At 45.5% G+C, this 21840-nt stretch overlaps 1 protein-coding gene across 9 annotated transcripts in view; it reads right to left on the reverse strand.

Moving 5' to 3' along the window:
* The window catches only part of LOC119970269 (sodium/potassium/calcium exchanger 2-like), a 360708-nt gene that overhangs the window by 135742 nt on the left and 203126 nt on the right, over positions 1-21840 (reverse strand). For all 9 annotated transcript variants that reach the window (XM_038804609.1, XM_038804617.1, XM_038804615.1 and 6 more), the window contains one exon: positions 17143-17251. In XM_038804609.1, the coding sequence (XP_038660537.1) occupies positions 17143-17251 (109 nt within the window). The remainder of the gene's footprint in view (positions 1-17142; positions 17252-21840) is intronic.

A 21840-nucleotide genomic window follows, 5' to 3' on the forward strand; every position in this document is an offset into this window, starting at 1 on the left:
ATCCATTTGAAATGACAGAATCTGACGCCTGCTTCTGGTCCCCGCTGCACTCTTGATTTGCCCTGAAGCAGCCAGTGGCAGTACGGATTGTATCCAGGATGTTCAATGCTGAACACCATACATGTTCAAAGTACTTACCATAACTAATATCCTGCACGGGACTTACAGGGTGGGAATTCTCGTCTTCCCCGTGCTCCTTGCGGAGTAAGAGCTTTCCCGCTTGGGGTGAGATATCTCAATTACCCAGTGCATACAAGGTCGGCCAGTAAGCCAGCGACCATTAAGGAACCTGGTAAGGTTCTGCAGGGATTTGCAAATAAAACATTGTTTTTATTTTTACTCTGTGTGGACTCCCCGTGTCCTTATTAAAATAACCACCACTGCTTCCAGATTAGCGGTCTCCGACTTCATTCACAATTCCAAGCTGCAAGTCCTGCCAATTCCCAGAAACTGCCCACCAACCTCTATCTGCACTCCTGATGTCTCCAATCTTCCTCCCCAATCCACCTCAACATCAGTACTTCTGAAACTTGCGATATCCCTGATGTGTTGGGCAGGCTGGGTCGATGTGGACTGCACTGGATGCAGTGTAGCGAGAGGCAGACCTCCAACACTTGATAAGATGCAACACAATTTTATTTAACGTCTTAACTATTGTACATGTTCAACTGTGGGTTGACACTATGCTGACTTGACTAGAGACCTAGTGCTAGACTTACTAGCTACCGCATGGTGTTTGCACTGGCTAGATCATGAACTCTGACTATCTCAGAGGCTGGGTCCAGAGAGAGCAGGAAAACTGGTGCCCTCTGGCTTTATAGTGGTAGTGTCCTGTCTGGTGATTGGCTGCTCTGTTCTGTGTGCTTACTGGTCATCCTGTGTGTCAATCACTGCCTGTCTGCACTCCATTGTATATTATGACAACCCCCCCACTTTTTTTTTAAAGATAATAAATATTAAGGTGCGTGTGCATGTGTATATGTGTGTGACTATATACAGAATGTGCAACAGTGAACTTATAGACATAGGAAGGTGTCGCTAGTGCAGATATAGGGCAGATGAAACGGTAAATACGATATTTACAGAGGTCAAAATGATGAGGTAACAAAATTGTGCAAATGTTCAGTCTATAAGTTTAGTCTTTGTGGCGGGTGACGAATTCTGGTTGATCGCCGCAAGGGTGGATCAGGGGCCACCTGCACTTCAATAGGCGGGACCACCGCCAGTGCGGTGGTCACAGGGGTCAGCAGGATTGCTGGTAGATCGGTGGCCTCGTGGAAGGGCCCGTCCGGAGGAAGCATTGTGTGTGGCGGGGCATCACGGTTAGGTGGCGGGCGTGGAACTCTGCGCAGTGCCCGTCTGTTGCGTCGCAGGAAGGAGCCATCAGCCATGCAGACAAGGAACGAACTCAGGGCCACTTGCTTGACCACCACAGCTGTGGCTGACCAGCCGCCGTCAGGCAATTGTACACAAACATGATCAGTTGGGACCAGCTCGGGGAGATCTGTGGCATGAGCGTCGTATGCTGATTTCTGTTGGGCCCGAGACTGCTGCATCTTTTGTATGACTGCGAGGTGGTCAAGGTCTGGAACATGGATGGCTGGAACCGTGGTTCATGAGCATCTGCACTGGAGAAAACCCAGTGGACAGCGGGGTTGCCCTGTATGCCAACAGCGCCAGGTTGAAGTCGGAACCTGAGTCTGCAGCCTTGCATAGCAATCTCTTGACGATATGGACCCCTTTCTCGGCCTTCCCGTTTGCGGGTAGTGGGGGCTGGAGGTTACGTGACAAAAGTTGTATAGATGAGCAAAATCAGACCACTCCTGGCTGTAAAAACAGGGACCGTTGTCACTCATCACCGTGAGCAGTATCCCATGTCTGGCGAATGTTTCTTTGCAGGCTTTAATCACTGTCTTTGACGCGAGGTCGGACAGTTTCACCACTTCTGGGTAACTGGAGAAGTAGTCGACCAGGAGGACATTTTCCCTTGGCGTGGAAAAGGTCGACACTGACTTTGGACTATGGGGAGGTCACTATCTCATGTTGCTGCAAAGTTTCTTTGGGTTGAGCTGGCTGAAATTTCTGACATGTAGGGCAGTTGAGGACCGTGTTGGCAGCGTCCTGGCTGATGCCAGGCCAATAGACTGCCTCCCGAGCTCTGCGTCGACATTTCTCGACCCCCAGGTGACCCTCATGGAGTTGGCCGAACACCGTAACTCGCATGCTCTGCGGAATCACGATCCTATAGAGCTTCATGAGGATGCCGTCCATCACCGTCAGGTCGTCCTTGACGTTGTAAAACTGGGGACACTGTACCTTCTACCAGCCATTTGTAAGGTGCTGCATCACTCGCTGTAGCAGAGGACCTTGGCCGTTTCCTCACGAATTTGGATGGCCCTCTCATCAGAGGCCGGAAGGTTGAAGGCACAAAATTGTACCTGCGCGTTGATTTGGCAGACAAAGTCAGTTTGTTCACAGTGTGGTGATAGACCTGGAAAGGGCATCTGCAACAATGAGTTCTTTGCCTGGCATGTAGACAAGTTCAAAGTCATAGCGGCGTAGCTTGAGAAGGATTCGTTGTAACTGAGGCGTCATGTCATTTAAATCCTTCTGGATGATGTGGACTAATGGCCTCTGGTCCATCTCTACCGTGAATATTGGGAGGCCATACACAGTCGTGAAACTTGTCGATTCCCGTTAGGAGGCCCAAGCATTCCTTCTCAATCTGAGCGCACCGTTGCTCAGTGGGCGTCATGGCCCTGGAGGCATATCCAACTGGAGCCCAGGACGAGGAATCATCCCGTTGGAGGAGCACCGCCCCAATACCGTCCTGGCTCGTGTCAGTGGATAATTTGGTCTACTTGGTTGGGCCGAAGAACGCCAGAACCGGGGCTGTGGTGAGTTTTGCCCTCAGCTCACGCCATTCTCTCTCATGAGCGGGCAGCCACTGGAATTCCGTCGACTTTTTGACGAGATGGCGGAGGGTTGTGGTGTGGGACGCCATGCTAGGAATGTACTTCCCAAGGAAGTTGACCATTCCTAAAAAACGGAGGACCGCCTTCTTGTCCTCTGGGGTCTTCATGGTGTTGATCGCCGAAACCTTGTCAGCATCTGGCTGCACGCCTTGCTGCGAGATGTAGTCACCAAGGAATTTGATGTCTGACTGACCGAACGAGCACTTGGCCCTGTTGAGTTGGAGACCATGCTCATGGATTCTGTGGAATCCCTGCTTGAGGTGATCGATGTGTTCTTGAGGAATTGTGGACCAGATTATGACATCGTCAACATACACTCGCACCCCCTCGATACCCTCCATCATCTGTTCCATGATGCAATGAAATACCTCGGAAGCAGAGATGATGCCAAAAGGCATCCGGTTGTCGCAGTAGCGACCGAACGGGGTACTGAATGTGCACAGGTTGCGACTGGATGCATCCAGCTGTATTTGCCAGAACCCCTTGGAGGCGTCCAGCTTCGTAAAGAATTTGGCATGAGCCATCTCATTGGTCAACTCTTCTCGTTTTGGTATCGGGTAATTCTCCCTCATGATGTTGCGGTTTAGATCCTTGGGGTCGATGCAGATTCGAGGCTCCCCTGACGGCTTCTTGACGCAGACCATGGAGCTGACCCAGTCCGTGGGTTCTGTGACCTTTGATATGATGCCCTGGTCCTGGAGGTCCTGTCATTGCTGCTGGAGGCGGTCCTTGAGGGGTGCCGGCACACGACGTGGTGCGTGAATTACAGGGGTGGCGTTTGGTTTGAGCACGATTTTTGTATTGGTATGGGAGCGTGCCCATTCTGTCGAACACGCTGTGGTACTGTGTGATGATGTCATCAATTTCAGCCTGGAAGTTTTCATCAGGTGAGGCCGTCACCTGTGGGGATGACATGGTGTGGACTCGCTGAACCAGGTTCAGGAGCTTGCAGGCCCGAGCACCGAGCAGGGATGCCCTGTCAGGTTGTACGATCTCAAACTGCAGTGTCGCTTTAATTGACTTATTGGACACTCCGAGTTGGCATGAGCCACTGGCAGCTATGGCATTGCCATTGTAGTCAAGGAGCTGGCAGGCCGGTGGAAGAATGCTTGGTCTGACGCGGATGGTGTCGAGATTGGATTTCAAGATGAGGTTCGCCTATGCGCCGGTGTCCAGTTTGAACCGGATGCGAGCCTTGTTAACTGAGGACAGCACACCACTCGTCGTCGGGATCCACGCTGATGATCGGGAGGTGCTTCACTATCATGGAGAAAGGCAGCGCATGCTTCGTAATGATGCCCACCCGGTATGGGGATTTGAGGCACTCAGCCTCAGGATCTGTTGGATTGTCGGGGTTGGAGTCTGGCATGCCCTGCTGTATTGAACGGACGCTTCTGCGCCATGGCTGGGATCGCTGGCTGCTGGGCCGGGGAGCAGATCTGCAGAGGGCTGCGTAGTGGCCAAGCTTGCCACACTGTAGACACCGTCGTGATTTTGCTGGACATTGCTGCTTTAAATGGGCGGAGCCACAATTCGGACACGTCATGACACCAACGTCAGCGCGTTCCGTGCGCCATCGCGCATGCGCAGTGCGGTCGAACGATGTACGCACCTGCGCAGTCTGGTCATCGGTCTCGCCATCCTGGGAAAAGCGCGCAAAATGGCCACTCTCGTCAATACTTAGGCCCTGCATTTGTGCGATAGCCTGCACCTGTTCCGCCTCGTGGGAGGATAGCTTTGCCATTTCTGCCACCCTGATGTGGGAGTACCGATTGTTAGCATGTTCATGGAGAACGCACGTTTCGATGGCTATGGTGAGGGTGAGCTTGACTTTCAGGAGCTGCTGGCCAAGGGAATCGGAGTGGACCCCGAAAACGATCTGATCCCAGATCATGGAATCAGCTGTTGAGTCATAGTTACATGACTGCGCGAGGATACGGAGATGGGTCAAAAAGGATTGAAAAGGTTCATCCTTACCCTGAAGCCTCTGCTGGAAAACGTACCGTTCAAAGCTCTCATTCACCTCAATGTCGCACCGGCTGTCGAACTTCAACAGGACTATTTTAAATTTCGTCTCGTCTTCGCCTTCAGCGAATGTAAGGGAGTTGTAGATGTGGATGGCATGGTCCCCGGCTGGGGAGAGGAATAGTGTGATCTTCCTGGCGTACGATGCGGCTTCGAGGTCGGTGGCTTCGAGATAGAGTTGGAACTTCTGTTTGAGGATCTTCCAATTTGCACAGAGGTTGCTGGCGATGCGGAGGAGGGCGGACATTTTCCATTTAACCGGATGGCTGTTTGCTGGTCAACGCTGATTTACTTAAGGTAGGTCCGTCAATTTTCAGCATCACTCACTGGTACCATGATATGTTGGGCAGGCTGGGTTGATGTGGACTGCACTTGATGCAGTGTAGCGAGAGACAGACCTCCAACACTTGATAAGATGCAACACAATTTTATTTAACATCTAAACTATTGGACATGTTCAACTGTGGGTTGACACTATGCTGACTTGACTGGAGACCTAGTACTAGCCTGACCACGCATGGTGTTTGCACTGGCTAGCTCACAAACACTGACTGTCTCCGTGGCTGGGTCCCGAGAGCATGGGAAACCTGGTGCCCTCTGGCTTTATAGTGGTAGTGTCCTGTCTGGTGATTGGCTGCTCTGTTCTGTGTGCTTACTGGTCATCCTGTGTGTCAATCACTGCCTGTCTGCACTCCATTATATACATAGATGTATATTATGACAATCCCTAGCCAATAAAGGAGCTGTTTAGCACACTGGGCTAAATTGCTGGCTTTGAAAGCAGACCAAGCAGGCCAGCAGCACAGTTTGATTCCCGTAACAGCCTCCCCGAACAGGCGCAGGAATGTGGCGACTAGGGGCTTTTCACAGTAACTTCATTGAAGTCTACTCGTGACAATAAGCGATTTTCATTTCATTTTAATTTCATTTCAATTCCACCAGGAGTATTCGTTATGCAACCTTCCTACTTGGCGTTTGACAGTATTCCTGAGACACCCCTCTGACCCTCCATTGAACTCCCGAGGCCAGTGATCTTGCTACTAGGCCAATGCTACTTCCCATCCCCAACAGTTCTTCAAAGATCTCCTGACATGAATCCCTAACAGTATTCCCAAGGCCAATGATCTTCCTACCTGACCTCACAGCTATACACCCGAGGCTTGCGATCTTTCTGCCTGATCCTGCACTGGCCACAGAATCATGGGCCCACCTATTCAAACCCCAGACTCCTGTAATGCAGTCCAATCATTGCTTGAAAAATGGCACACTAGCCACATTATGGGGCAGTTTGAGCCCCACGGTCCAGAGCTCCTCAGACCTCCCCATTTGAGACCAGGCTGTTCACACGGAGAGGGTAAGGCAGGGACAACTAGACACACCTGTGCTTCTAGACCACACAATATTGTTGGGAGGTCCTCTGGCATAGCTTAGGCTGCCTGCTCCACAAAACTCAGAAAATGTCACATCTTTGTGGCATATCGCACAATGCATTGTACAGTTTCATTGAATAGTTATAATAGAACCTGCCAGGATTAACTAAGAACTGACAGAAAGCTCAACTTTGCTACAGGTGGAACCAAATTACTCAAGTTGGCCAGATAACTCAGGACGAGGTTAGTTCAACAACATTCCAGAGTTTGCTTTGTTCATTTACGGGATGTGGGTGTCGCTGGTTAGACCAGCATTTATTGCACATCCCTAGTTGCCCTTCAGAAGGTGGTGGTGAGTTGCCTTCTTGAACTGCTGCTGGCCTCGAGGTGTAGGTACACCCACTGTGCTGTTAGGGAGGGAATTCCAGGATTTTGACCCAGCTACAGTAAAGGAACAGCGATATATTTCCAACTTGGGGTAGTGATTGACTTGGAGGAGAACCTTCAGGTGGTAGGGTTCTTAGGTATCTGCTGCTCTTGTCCTTATAGATGGTAGCAGTCGTGGGTTTGGAAGGTGCTGACTAAGGAACCTTGGCAAGTTACTACAGTGCATCTTGTAGATGGTACACAAGGCTGCCATTGTTCGGGGGTGGAGGATTTGAATTTTTGTGGAAGGAGGAGCAATCAAGCGGGCTGCTTTGTCCTGGATGGTGTTGAGCTTCTCGGGTGTTGTTGGAGCTGAACTCTTCCAGGCTAATGGGGAGTATTCCATTATACTCCTGACTTGTGCCTTGTAGGGAGTGGTCAGGCTTTTTTTTGGGGGGGGGGGGGGGGGTGTTCATGAGATGAGCTACTCGCCATAGGATTCCAAGCCTTTGACTTGCCCTGGTAGCCACAGTATTAACGTGGCTAGTCCAGTTCAGTTTCTGATCAATGGCAACCCCCGGGATGTTGATTGTGGGGGATTCAGCAATGGTAATGCCATTGAATGTCAAGGTGCGATGGTTAGATCCACTCTTGTAGAAGACTGCCATTTCCTGGCACTTGTGTGGCATAGATGTAACTTGCCAGTCCATGCCTGAATGTTGTCCAGGTCTTGATGCATTTGGACATGGACTGCTTCATTATCTGAGGAGTCGCGAATGGTGCTGAACATTGTGCAGTCATCCGCAAACATCCCCACTTCTGACCTTATGATGGAGGGCAAGTCATTAATGTAGCAGCTGAAGATGGTTGGGCGTACGAGACTACCCTGAGGAACTCCTGTAGTGATGTCCTGGAGCTGAGATGATTGACCTCCAACCACCACAACCATCTTCCTTTGTGTGAGATATGACTCCAACCAGTTGAGAGTTTCCCCCTGATTTCCATTGACTCCAGTTTAGCTCGGGCTCCTTGATGCCATACTTGGTCAAATGCTGCCTTGACGTCAAGGGCAGTCACTCTCACCTCACCTCTGCCATTCAGCTCTTTTGTCCATGTTTGAGCCAAGGCTGTAATGAGGTCAGGAACTGAGTGACCCTGGCAGAACCCAAACTGAGCATCTGTGAGCAGGTTATTGCCGAGTATGTGCCTCTTGATAGCACTGTTGATGACTTCTTCCGTTAGTTTGCTGATGATGGAAAGTAGATTGATCGGGCGGTAACTGGCTGGGTTGGATTTGTCCTGTTTCTTGTGTACATTACCAGCTGGGCAATTTTCCACATTGCCGGGTAGAGTGTTGTAAGCGCTAATCTGCCATAATTTTCCTGGCGTTATTAATGTAGCATATTTATTGAGGCAGGTCCGTGTGTGAACAGAGCCGTGGTTTGCACTATGTTTAATTTGTAATTTGTGTCTTGACTTCTTTGTTTTAGTACTGTACAATGTCACTTTTTCTATATGCCTAAAATACCTCAATAAAATTGTTTGTTAAAAAAAGAAAAAAATTAATGTAGCACATTATGGGTCTCATTCACAACTAATGTTTTATTTACAACACATTTCAAATAATAGTTTTCCTCATGATTGTTTTGTTCCCATAGAACTAACATGTTCCAATGTCTCTTTTGGATAAAGAGGATTCTTGGGAACATAGGAATAGGAACCTGGAGGAGGAGGTCATTCAAAACAATCATGGCTGATCAGCCACTTCAATCTCTTTTTCCCCACACTATCGTCATATCCCTTTATGACATTGGCATTTAGAAATCCTTCAATCTTGAATTTCAACATACTCATGACTGAGCTGCTACAGCCCTCCGGGGTAGAGAATTCCAAAGATTCAAAACCTTCTGATTAAAAGAAATTCTCACCTCATTCTTTTAAGTCCATTGGTTCTAGACACCACAACCCGGGGAAACATCTCACCTGCATCTACCCCGTCTGTCCCTTTAAGTATTTTGTAGGTTTCAATGGGATCACTTCTTTTTGAAACTTTACAGAATACAGGTCCAGTTTCCCCAATCTCTCTTCACAGGACAGTTCCACCATCCGAGGAATAAGTACAGCGAACCTTCGTTGCACTCCCTCAGTAATACCCTTCCTACGATAAGGGTATTAAAACTGCATAAAGTACTCCAGGTGTGGCCAAACCAAGGATCTATACAACTGAAGCAATACTTCTCTACTCCTACACCCAAATATTCTTGCAATAAAGGCCAACATACTATTTGCCTTCCTAATTGCTTGCTGCATCTGCATGTTAGCGTTAGTGACTTATTGACGAGGAACCCCAGGTCCCTTTGCATAGCTACACTTGCTAATCATTTTTTAATAAATGCTTCCTCTGGGAGGTGCAAATTGTTTTCTTTATAACACATGCTGGGCAACCCCTGCCTCTGGTTGTTGTAATCAAAATTAATTTTTACTAAATCCATTTGAGCTGATCTTAGTACTATAATAACAATCTTTAATATTGTCACAAGTAGCTTGCATTAACACCACAATGAAGTTACTGTGAAAATCCCCTAGTCACCACATTCCAGTGCCTATTTGGGTACACTGAGGGAGAATTCAGAATGTCCAGGTCTTTGGGACTTGTGGGAGGAAACCAATGCAAACACAGGGAGAACGTGCAGACTTCACACAAACAGCAACCCAAACGGGAATTGAACCTGGGACCCTGCCGCTGTGAAGAAACAGTACTAATCATTGTGCTACTAGGCCGCTGAATGTGTTGGGACACGTGGCTATCTCGGAATCTCTGGCCGAGAATTTCCTTGGAGCTTCCCCACTGGGACAGTAGGTAGTGGAAGTCTCGCTTACCCGTGTAAATAAAGCTTTCATTACATTTCTGGTGAAATTATGCCAATGAAGTGGAAGGAGTTCACAGGACATTCCTGGCCAGCTTCCGCTGCTGCGTTCTCAACAGCCCATACTGCAGAATTTACATTCATCTCCCCAGAGTCTTACAAAATTACCTAGCTACGTGAAAGTGCAAACTGCTAGGATTTGAAAAACAAAAATCTGTGTAACATTTGTTTGGGTGATCAAATTAGCTGTGTTAGAGGGTGAAGAGAGGCCTCAACCTGGTTTGATATCAGGTTTAGGTAACAAGTCAGGCGACCCTGACCTCTACAAGAAAGCCAGATATGATCTAAAGAAATCCATCAAAGATGCCAAAAGACAGTACCGGACCAAGCTCGAGTCCCAGGCTAGTCTATGGCTAGTCTATGGCAAGGTCTGTAAGACATAACGTGCTACAAGATGAAGGCATGTAAAATCGTTGGCTCCAACGCAACCCTCCCTGATGAGCTCAACGCATTCTATGCACGCTTTGAGCAAGAGGTCAACAAGAGCGAGCCTTCCACCCCAGAAGCCGCGGATGAACTTGTATCTGAGATCACCACTGCAGACGTCAGAGCAGCCTTCTCGAAGGTCAACCCACGGAAAGCCACTGGCCCAGATGGGGTACCCGGACGAGCATTCAGGTCTTGCGCGGATCAGCTGGCGGGGGTATTCGCAGACATCTTCAACCTCTCTTTACAACAATCTGAGGTCCCTTTCTGCTTCAAGAAGATGACCATCATTCCTGTCCCAAAAAAAAGTCAAGCAGCGTGCCTTAATGACTATCGTCCAGTGGCTCTGACATCCATCATCATGAACTGCTTCGAAAGATTAGTCATGGCACGAATCAACTCCAGCCTCCCGGATTGCCTTGATCCACTACAGTTTGCCTACCGCTGCAACAGGTCCACAGCAGACGCCATCTCCATGGCCCTGCACTCTACCCTGGAATACCTAGATAACAAAGACACCTATGTCAGACTCCTATTTATCGACTACAGCTCAGCCTTCAACACCATCATTCCTACAAAACTCATCTCCAAACTCCGTGGCCTTGGCCTCGGCTCCTCCGTCTGCGACTGGATCCTGAACTTTCTAACCCACAGGCCACAATCAGTAAAGATAGGGAACAACACCTCTTCCACGATCATCCTCAACACCTGTGCCCCACTAGGCTGTGTCCTCAGCCCCCTACTGTACCCCTTATACACCTATGACTGCGTGACCAAATTCCCCACCAACTCGATTTTCAAATTTCTGATGACACCACCGTCGTGGGTTGGATTTCAAACAATGATGAGACAGAATATAGGAATGAGATAGAGAAACTGATGCGACGACAATAATCTCTCCCTCAATGTCAACAAAATGAAAGAGATAGTATCGACTTCAGGAAGCGTAGTGGAGAACATGTCCCTATCGACATCAATGGGAACGAAGTAGAAAGGGTCGAAAGCTTCAAGTTTTTAGGTGTACAGATCACCAACTGCCTGTCCTGGTCCCCCCCATACCACACTATAGTTAAGAAAGCCCACCAATGATTCTACTTTCTCAGAAGACTAAGGAAATTTGGCATGTCAGCTGTGACCCTCACCAACATCTACAGATGCACCATAGAAAGCATTCTTTCTGGTTGTATCACAGCTTGGTATGGAGCCTGCTCTGCCCAAGACCGCAGGAAACTACAAAAGGTCATGAATGTAGCCCAGTCCATCATGCAAACCAGCCTCCCATCCATTGACTATCTATAATTCTCACTGCCTCAGAAAGGCAGCCAGCATAATTAAGGAACCCATGCACCCCGGACATACTCTCTTCCAACTTCTTCCGTCAGGAAAAAGATACCAAAGTTTGAGGTCACGTACCAACCAACTCAAGAACAGCTTCTTCCCTACTGCCATCAGACGTTTGAATGGACCTACCTCGTATTAAGTTGATCTTTTCTCTACACCTTGCTATAACTGTAACATTATATTCTGCAGTCTCTCCTTCCTTCCCTATGTACGGTATGCATGGTTTGTACAGCATGCAAGAAACAATAATTTTCACTGTATACTAATACATGTAACAAATCAAATCAAATCAAATAAGGTCACTAAAATGAACACATGAGCAAAGAGTTATGTTGTGGAAACCTGGGAGAAAAATCTCCCACTATTGAAAAATAATGAATAACAAAATTAATGTTTTCTTTCAAGCTGCTTTTCATCTGAAATTATTCGTTTTTGGTGGACCATCGGGCTTGGATTGCTTAACATGCTTCTTTGGGTTGATCAATTGGAGAAATAAGACTGTCCAGATATTGGGAGGGCAAGTGATTTGACACAGCACACCATGCTGCGAATTTCCTTTTTTAAAAAAAATTTAGAGTGCCCAATTCATTTTTTCCAATTAAGGGGCAATTTAGCGTGGCCAATCCACCTACCCTGCACATCTTTAGGTTGTGGGGGTGAAACCCACGCAGACACGGGGAGAATGTGCAAACTCCACATGGACAGTGACCCAGAGCTGGGATCGAACCTGGGACCTCGGCGCCGTGAGGCAGCAATACTAACCACTGCGCCACCGTGCCGCCCATATTGTGAATTTCTACACTTATGGCAGAATTTGCTACTCAAGTACTGCCTAGGTTTATAAAAAAAAACTTTCAGAAGCAGTGTTAAGTGCCCATTTCTGATGGCAACAATTCATTAACCCAAATTATCAGAGACCCTAGATATTCTGATCAGGCTGTGACTGGTCTTCCTAGTGATGTCTCAGGCTTTTCAATGGAGAAACAATGCCTTGTGCTTGACGGAAAGCATAATCTGCATGGAAAGGATAAACAGAGTTAAAACATCACTCCTCACAATCAATATAGGATGCAGCATAGCCATGTAATGACAAAAATTACCTACGTCTGGCTTGCTACAGTGTATAATTTAGGACAGCATGCTAATTGTTAGAATTACATACTTAAAGAGTTGCACAATTACAATTACATTCTAATGATTAATAATCAAGATAAAATGGCTTGAATGGGGCACTTTAGGATACTTCAGATGATTAAATATCTGAGAACTTAGTACTTACTGATTTCCAACTTATCTCCCTCCATTCGTTCACACCATTGATAGATCCAGGAGAAACCAGGTCAGCTGGCGTAGCTTGAGCAGGGGTGACCGTCTTTGAGAGCTGATCTTTCTGCAGTAGCATCTTGCTTGCAGTGTGTTTTTCTTTGACACTATAAAAATGCTTCCAGAAATCATTTCCATAGGGCATTACTGAGCAACCGGGTGTGTCCAGGGCCCGGGGGGGGGGTGATGATGTCACCATAGAATCTCAAAATGCTGACTTTATTGCATGACGGTGATTGCATATCCCCTCCAGTAGCCTGGAAATGTACTTCTTATCATGAACATACATTATATCGTGAACAAACATTTTACATGATTTGATGGCTTTTTTTCATTTAAAAAAAATTCTTTCATGTGACATGGGCTTCGTTGGCTGGGCCAGCGTCAAAGAGTTAATGTTCCCTTGTACTCAAGTTCAAATTGGAGTTTTAATTGTTTAATAGATTGCACTTATTGTTTAATAGGGGCACAGTAGTTGGCACTGCTGCCTCACAGAACCAGGGACCTGGGTTCAATTCCAGCCTTAGGTGACTGCGTGGAGTTTGCACTTTCTCCCAGCATCTGCGTGGCTTTCCTCCGGGTGCACCGGTTTTCTTCCACTGTCCAAAGATGTGCAGATTATGTGGATTGGCAATGCTAAATTGTCCTTTAGTGTCCAGGGATGCGCAGGTTAGGTGGGGTTACTGGGTAGCAGGGATAGGGAGGGAACTTGTTCGGGTGCTCTTTCAGTGTTGATGCAGATCCAATGGGCCAAATGGCCTTCTTCTGCACTGTGAGGATTCTATGACAGACATCCAATGATAGAATAGGCTGTACCATGTATAAAGGTGACACATATGGCACTGTTTTGTGTTGGAGAAGTGATCACGAACACAATAAACTTGGAGTCGAAAAAGTCAAGACTTGCTTCTAATTCTTATGATATAGTTACCATTGCAGCTTAACACGAATTCCCCGAGGGAGCATTTAAGAATCAACCACATTGTTGTAGATCTGGAATCACATGTAGCCCAAACAGGCAAGGATGGCAGATATCCTTCCTGAAAGGACATTAGTGAACCAGATGAGTTTTTACAACATTCGATCATGGTCAGCCAGATTTTTATTGTATTCAAATTTCACCATCTGTGTGATGGGCTTCGAACCCAGGTGCCCAGAGCATGATCTTGGATTTCTGGAATATTAGTCCAGTAACAATACCACTATGGTATGCCTGGTATGGAGGGTACTAGCTATGAGGACAGATTGAATAAACTGGGATTGTTCTCCCTAGAGAGATGGAAGCTGACGGGCGACCTGATAGAATTATGAAATTATGAGGGGTATTGATAGGGTGAACAGTTGGAGGCTTTTCCCAGGGCGGAAATGGCAATTACAAGGGGGCACAAGTTCAAGGTGAGGGGGGAAAAGGTTCAGTGGAGATGTGCGGGGAAGTTTTTTTTATACAGAGGGTGTTGGTGACCTGGAATGCACTGCCAAGTGAGGTGGTTGAGGCAGATACGTTAGCGACCTTTAAGACTCATCTGGATTGGTGCATGAACAGACAAGGTATAGAAGGATACAGGCAGTTGTTCTAGGTAGGACATGTGATCAGCGCAGACTTGGAAGGCCGAAAGGCCTGTTCCTGTGCTGTATTGTTTTTTGTTCTTTGCACTATGCCACAGTCTTCCCTTTTTAAGGCGAATTGTTTTGCTGATTGTTCATTAAAGCAGCAAATGGAAATATGAGATTTTGATTTATTCAATACATTTAATTAAACACTTCAATCCTGCAAGCACTACGGTGGACAAAATAAGACCTCTTATTTTGGTGCTCACAACTCAAATTTAAATGCTTAATCTATTTGCTTTTTTCCTCACAGTATTCTCATATCCCTTTATGTCATTGGTATTTAGAAAGCGATTTGCTCATAAGCTCATTGATTCAAGAAAGGTTTTCTAATAATGTAAAAGCAAAACACTGAACTCTGAAGTAAAATCAGTAAATGCTGGAAATTCTCAGGAGGTCAGGTAGCATCTGAGGGGAGAGAAACGGAGTTAACATTTCATCTCCGTGACCTTTCATTGCCATTGCTCACAAACGCAACTGTGCCTGTTGATTATTTCCAGCATTTTCTTTTTTCACATCTAATAATGCACAAGCTGGCATGTTTAAAAAAAAATTCTCCCAAGTCCTTTGCCAGTACAGAATACAAGTACCTATTACAGTTCTTTGAATGATGATGGCAATTTAGAAACAGCCCCAATACTGGGTGAGATTGACAGATGTACTGGGATTCATAATTCTGGAAATGATAGGAGTGTAAAGTGAAATTGAGGGGTGTGGAACCAGCGACTGAATGCAACCTGTCCGTTTGGTGAATGTGACCCTCCATTGTCTTTTGAAAACAAATTTTCAACTTTGGCAAGAGCTTCTTCATCTTATTCCTAGATACTGTCCATCAGCTGAGAGATGGTCTGGATAGATTTAGATAACAATTTAGATTTTTCCTTAAAAGACAAATAAAATCATAAAGAAGCTAAAACAAATAAAAACTGCAACTATCTTAACTTTTCAAGCTGGAGTGCCCAAGGAAAATTAAATTATTTTCGATCTGGTCTGGCCACCTCTGACACATTTCTAACATGCAGTCTTTTCCAAACTTGCACTCTCTTCGGAAACAGAGTCAGTACAAGGAGTTAAAACAGATTAGTTCGTACAATGAGTCAAAACAGAGTTATTTAGTACAATGAGTTAATACCTCTAACTACTGAAAGCTAATCCAATCTAATGTGATGAAGTTAAAGTTTCCGTTCTTTAATATCTGCTGAACTTTTGAGTGAAATGTATTTAACCATTAGAATTCATTTCTAGACAGGCTAGCTATTAGCACAAAACAACTCATAATTTGCCACTAATTCAGCAATCTCACTTAAAAAAAATTGCATGAAGATCCCGAATGTGTAAAACATAAATGTTCAACGGCACAGTGTAGAAACATTCCTGATGCTTGGATTAACATGGATCTTTGAGTTGGTGCAACAGCAGCTGCACCTCAGGCAGACTATACCCGATCAAGGAGAGAAACTAAACAAGGTTTTCCCCCACAGCAATACCATCTTTTTCCTGGAGAATAAAATGCACAATAATTACCTCCAAAGCTGTATCTGTCCAAAGAAAGGTTACAAATAAGATTTGTGGAAATATAACATCAGCCCTTTTAGTAAACCACAACTACAGATATCTGTACAAAACATTACAAAAGACACAGGGAGTGAGTAAAATACCCTTACCTTGTTGATTAAACCTGAATCTATTGCTCATATCGGTCTGATTTTAATACGACAAAGGAAGTGAAGAACATAATACGGCATATTGAAACGGCAAAGCTACACTTCATGAACTGGATGTGAAGGCTTTGGAGAAAAGGTTTTAATTTTCTTGCATTTGTGGCCTCAAAGTAACATGATTCTGCCTGTATCTTTTCACTATTAAACACAGACCACACCCAAATGTCACAAAAGTGACTTCCTGCATCCAACCCACCTTCTTAGAAGGATAATATTCTGGAATATTTCTAATAGGGGAAGTTTTGAAATTGCCCTCGTCTCGGAACAAAGTTGATTTTAGCCACTCAAGAAAGCCTGCAGAAGACATTAGACTTCTACTTGCCTGATCACAGTCCGTTTTCCACTCCATCTGATTTTCTATCCTATTGACTTCAATTACAGGAGGATTCCATGATGGACTGTCGATTCACCATCGTCCATCTTGCTATACTGCTCAAGTCAAATTTATATTTCAGTGGACTCGACGATTGCAGTGTAATGCTCAGGCAATTCACAGCAAATATCTTCTCAGGGCAAGTTTGGGGGAAGGTGTGGTAGTATGACTAGGGAGATTACGGTACCCTAGAACCAAGCTGCCATTGGTGCAGAAGACTCGCTGTCCATTGGCCCAGGCAAGTCATGTGCCTCTCTGCCAATTGGCTGAGGCTAGTCATGTGACTCCCCGCTGATTGGATGAGGGGTAGGTAGCTCCGCCTATGAGGCGGGATACAAGAACCCGTACCGGCTGGCAGTCGGCCTTTCTCTGTACGTCTACTACCGGGCACACATCTAGTGTATTAAAGCCTGTTGTTTGGAACTACCTCTCGCCTCGTGTCCAATTGATGGTGCATCAACAGGGAAGGCCCAGCAGTATTTAATCTGCAGCAGGTTTATGTTCTGTGTCAGCCGCAAGTATCACTTTGTTCTGATACGATAGACTAAAGATGGCGTGCATATTGGTTAAAAGGTGGAGTACAGTAAACATGACATAATATTTTGCAAACCCGTTTGCAAAATTTCCATATCAAACCATAAGTAATTTCTTATGTGTAAAGTTTCACATCAGAGTGTTGTCGGTTACCTTCAGCAAGTGGATCCAGAGTGTTGATCATTAGCTGAAAGATGCTGTTCCTCATGAGGGTGTTGTGCAGGGACGCGGAGCTCCCACCCCGCTGGAGACGTGGCTTGGGCTGCAAAATAACAGTTATGTATATATAAGCACATTTGTTCACTTCCTCCGTATTTTCAAAGCATTACCGTATTTGCAAAATTATGAAAACAAAGGTTTTATCCTGCAAGTCCCTGCAATCATGCAATGTGAAAAGTGCGACAAAAACATCACTGTGCATCCTTAAAATACAATTTCCTGGCATGGAGATAGCACTCATTGCAGTAGAGAGATTAGATAGCTTATACCTATTGTTTGTGCAGCAAGTGGACACCAAACATGTGAGATACATGCTGGAATACGGCACAGTAAGCTGATCAAAGGAGATAACTGGGCACTTCAATCAACTATTGTAGAACAAAAAACTGCTTATTCTGGCATAATATTCATTTGCAGAGTGTTGCATTAGGAGGAACTCAATGACAAGATTAATATTTATACAATGTGCTGAGATACAATTGTTGACTATTCAGCTTGGCAAGCATTTTTAGTTTGAACAGGTTCTTAGAACCCATCAGCAACTGGGAATATGTTAAAGGTGTATCAAGGCCCAAGTATTACAAGGATGATTTTTGTTTTGCAGAGAATAGTTGCAAAAGACCTTTAATTGACATTTGTTTCCATATTCAGCATTGTGTTTTGATGAAGGACGAACTGCCCCTCAAGATCCTGGAATTCAGCAATGCGAGGAGACTCAATTAATATTGTACGCCAACATGCATCAGCGATTATATGTGCGGGTGTGTGGAAGGCATCTCCTTCAAACATTCTCAAGTTTTCCTCAAAACCTATTCCCTCACCAGCAATGGTTTGAGCAGCATATTACAAAAAAAAATTGGAAGTGGGTTGGGGAGTAAATTGAATATTAAAGGAGGTAATTAGTTTTCGTAATTGTTTTGAATATTTTAAATATAAAAGTGACCCAGGGATCATTAATAGGAACACTGCACTGCACTTTCCAATATATATTAGTATGTCCTGGATTTCAGAATGCAGGGCATAATTTAAAAATAATGTGGAGCAGTGAGATGGGCAGAGGTAGTTGAAAGCAGGGAAGTGTGAAGATATGCATTTTGGTAGGAAGAATGGAGTGAAGCAATATAAGCTAAATGGTACAATTTTAAAAGGCAGTGCAAGAACAGAGAAATCTATTCAAGCAAATCTTTGAACGTGGCAGGTAGTAGGATAAGCTGAGAGGGTTGTTATTTTAAAAAACACATGGGACCTTTAATCGAGTAAATAAAAACAAGGGACCCCAGCTCAATTCAAAGTACAAAACTTTAGGAAGGGCGCCCAGGCCTTTACAGACAAGTGTTAACAAATGTTACCAGGGATGAAGGACATCAGTAACCTCAACCGACAGGAGAAGCTGGGATTGTTTTCCCCCACAGTAGAAAAGATTAAGAGGATATTTGAAAGAGGTCTTCAGATGGTTTTGATGGAATAAAGAGAAACCCATTTCAGTGGCAGAAGGGTTGGTAACCAAAAGATACAGATTTAAGGTGATTGGAAATGGACCAGAAGGTGACGGAAAATTATCTTTCGCAGTAATGTTACAATCTTACGGTTGCGGGAAGCAAAGTTAATAATAATTCTTAAGGGAATTGGATAATACTTGAAGGTGACAGGGAAGCAACAGGAGTACAGGACTAATGGACAGCTCCACCAAAAAGAGGCAGCACAGGTAGGATACCATCACGCTGCAATTCTATTATTCTCTTGACAAAATGCAAAACTTTCTCATGAATTAGCGTCAGCTGTACAGTCTGTCACAGGAATTAATTTTAATATTTTTTCTGCTAATCCTCAATGAAGAGGGAACGTTATCAGAATCTGAAAGCAAATCTGATCTGCAGCATCTATTAAGCTGCAGTGTGGCCCCCACCTGATTCAATGAAACTGGGATCTCGAGCTGATTGAGGAATTAGCTCATGTTTTAATTAGCCCCCATGACCCATGCAGCTGGAAGCTGCACCATTAGGCAATACACAGTCATTCGCAAGACTTCAGAATTACACAAACAGCATTAAATTTCACACGCGTGTATTCAGCGTTGACTTCTTGCAACAAGGGAAAAATATTCAATCAGTTGGACACCACATGACGAAGGGCGGACAGCAAAGACAAATTAATGACTAGGTTTCACACAACATCAACCCGAGAACTAGTTACAATTGCTCCAACCGTGAGCATGTTGGGATCCTTCTGGCCAGCATTGGCTTCCTGATGTTTACCCACCTTTCAGGTAGCAAAAAAAAAAGAGGGGTGAGGAGTGGGAGAGGGAATGAAGAAAACAGTAAATCATAAATTAAATGAAAGGAGCTGAAAAGACACAATCAGCAAAGCAATCATAAAATAAGTGTCGGAAGAAAAATAAAGTTGTGAATCGCAAAACAAAAAATGCACTTCAAAGGAAATTTCAGCAAAGCGGTGGAAATTGCTGCAGAGCAGACTGCCCTTGCATCAAGTCTTACACAAAAGTTGCAGAAAGAAAGCGGAAATGTAGAACATGGGTGGCACAGTGGTTAGCACTGCTGCCTCAGTGCAAGGGACCCGGGTTCAGTTCCAGCCTTGGGTGACTGTCTGTGTGGAGTCTGCACTTTCTTCCAGTGTCTGTGTGGGTTTCCTCTGGGTGCTCCGCTTTCCTCCCACAGTCCAAAGATGTGTAGGTTAGGTTAAGGGGTCATTGGAATAGGGCTGGGGAGTGGGCTTGGGTAGTGCTCTTTCAGAGGGTCAGTGCAGTCTCAATAGGCTGAATGGCCACTTTTCCGCACTGCAGGGGTTCTATGAATTGTCAAAGTTTGAGAACTTGTTCAGATGCACAGTAATGAAATCACTTACTCGTTCAATATGCGCATCATTAACACTCTCTGGAATAATGATACCAACACAATTTTACTGAGTTTATCAAGTTTAGAGACCAATTCCCCTGAAATTATGGTTTTATTTACTAAAGCAAATTATTATTTTTTAAAATAAATTTAAGAGTAATTCTCTTGTAATTCTCCAACCAAACTAGTCCATTGAATATTTCCAAAACAATTAACTTAAAAAAGAGACACAAGAAATCCTGGCAAGTCACATTTGGGCCACATTTAGCATCAGTCCTGAATTGCTATGAAAAGACAATGGTGAGCCAACCACAGGAGATTTTCAGTTGTGATGCGCTCAGAATGATGCAAGATGGGCAATGACACAGATTTTCCCACCAACTTCCTTATTTTTGGCCTCTTGTTGCAATTATTGACAACTGAGTGGCTCTCTAGGATCACCTTGAGGAACTACAGCCACATTGTAGGGGACAACAGATAGAGGAGACAAGCTCTCCATCCTGAAGGGCGGTACTAATATTTGTTTTCCAACAAATGCACAGCGTTCATGATTATTTTCCCTCAGATTAGACACGAGTATAGGTATTTAGTTGTTGGTGGTTATTTGCAGCCCTGTTGGCTTGTTTGGTTTTGTGATTGATGTGTAAATATATAAATGCCTCGATAAAATATTTGGGAAAAAAATGGTCAGCGTATCAGGTTCTGACTGACTACCGGTGTGTATGTTTCCAGGTGCACCACTGAGTTTTCACTAGATTTTGTGGCACTACAGAGAACCTGTGCGCATGGTTTGTGTGTCACTCTGGTGGGAGGGGGTGCCTGTAGATCAGGGTGCCTCAATCTGCGCTGACAATAAACTCTGCCACACTGACGCGCAAACCGCCCCCCCCCCCCCCCCCCCCCATCCGCCTCCCACTCCAAGGACAGTGTGGATCCATGCACAATCATTGGGGCACTCTCCCTCACTCCGGTACCACCACGCAAGTACTGGGGCATTCCCCTCATAGACACCACTCCTCCCCCCTCAACAGGCAGAGCACCATCCTGCGCACACAAACAAATAATGGGAAACCTCCCCACACAAATAGGGCTGCCCAGAGGGCATGCCACTTGGCAATGCCAGGTTGGTATTGCCAGGGGGCAGTGCCCTGGCAGTCCCTTGCCAATCATCATCACGACTGGTTTTTATTTTTGAAAACCAGTAGTGATTTACACCAACCGGTGTAGATAAGATGATGTGGTGAGGGCGGGAACAGCAGCGTGAAGCACTATAATTATATTCAAATTTATTATAAAAGATATGCTAATCAGACTCGTTACCTTCCTGGGTGTGAAACTGTTCGTGTCACCAGAGGGGGCAAGGAGAGACTACAAATTAAAATCCCGCCAGCGTAAATCCCACTCGCGAGTTTTAGCGACCAGTGTGGGATTTGCGCCCACGTCAAGAATGGCCGCCTGATTGTGGCCACTGGGTTGCTAGTCTGAAAACTTTGTTTTTCATTCTTTCACAGTAGATGGGTGTCACTGACTAGCCCAGCATTCATGGTCCGTCCCAAATTGCCCTCGGGAAGACTGTGGTGAGCTGCCTTCTTGAACCACTGCAGTCCATGTGGCATAAGTACACCCACTGTGCTGTAACGGAGGGATGATGTGGAGATGCCGGCGTTGGACTGGGGTGAGCACAGTAAGAAGTCTTACAACACCAGGTTAAAGTCCAACATGTTTGTTTCAAACACCAGCTTTCGGAGCGCTGCTCCTTCCTCAGGTGAATGAAGAGGAA

This window comes from Scyliorhinus canicula, chromosome 8 (assembly GCF_902713615.1).
Source record: "Scyliorhinus canicula chromosome 8, sScyCan1.1, whole genome shotgun sequence".
In the NCBI taxonomy this organism is placed as follows: Eukaryota; Metazoa; Chordata; class Chondrichthyes; order Carcharhiniformes; family Scyliorhinidae; genus Scyliorhinus; species Scyliorhinus canicula.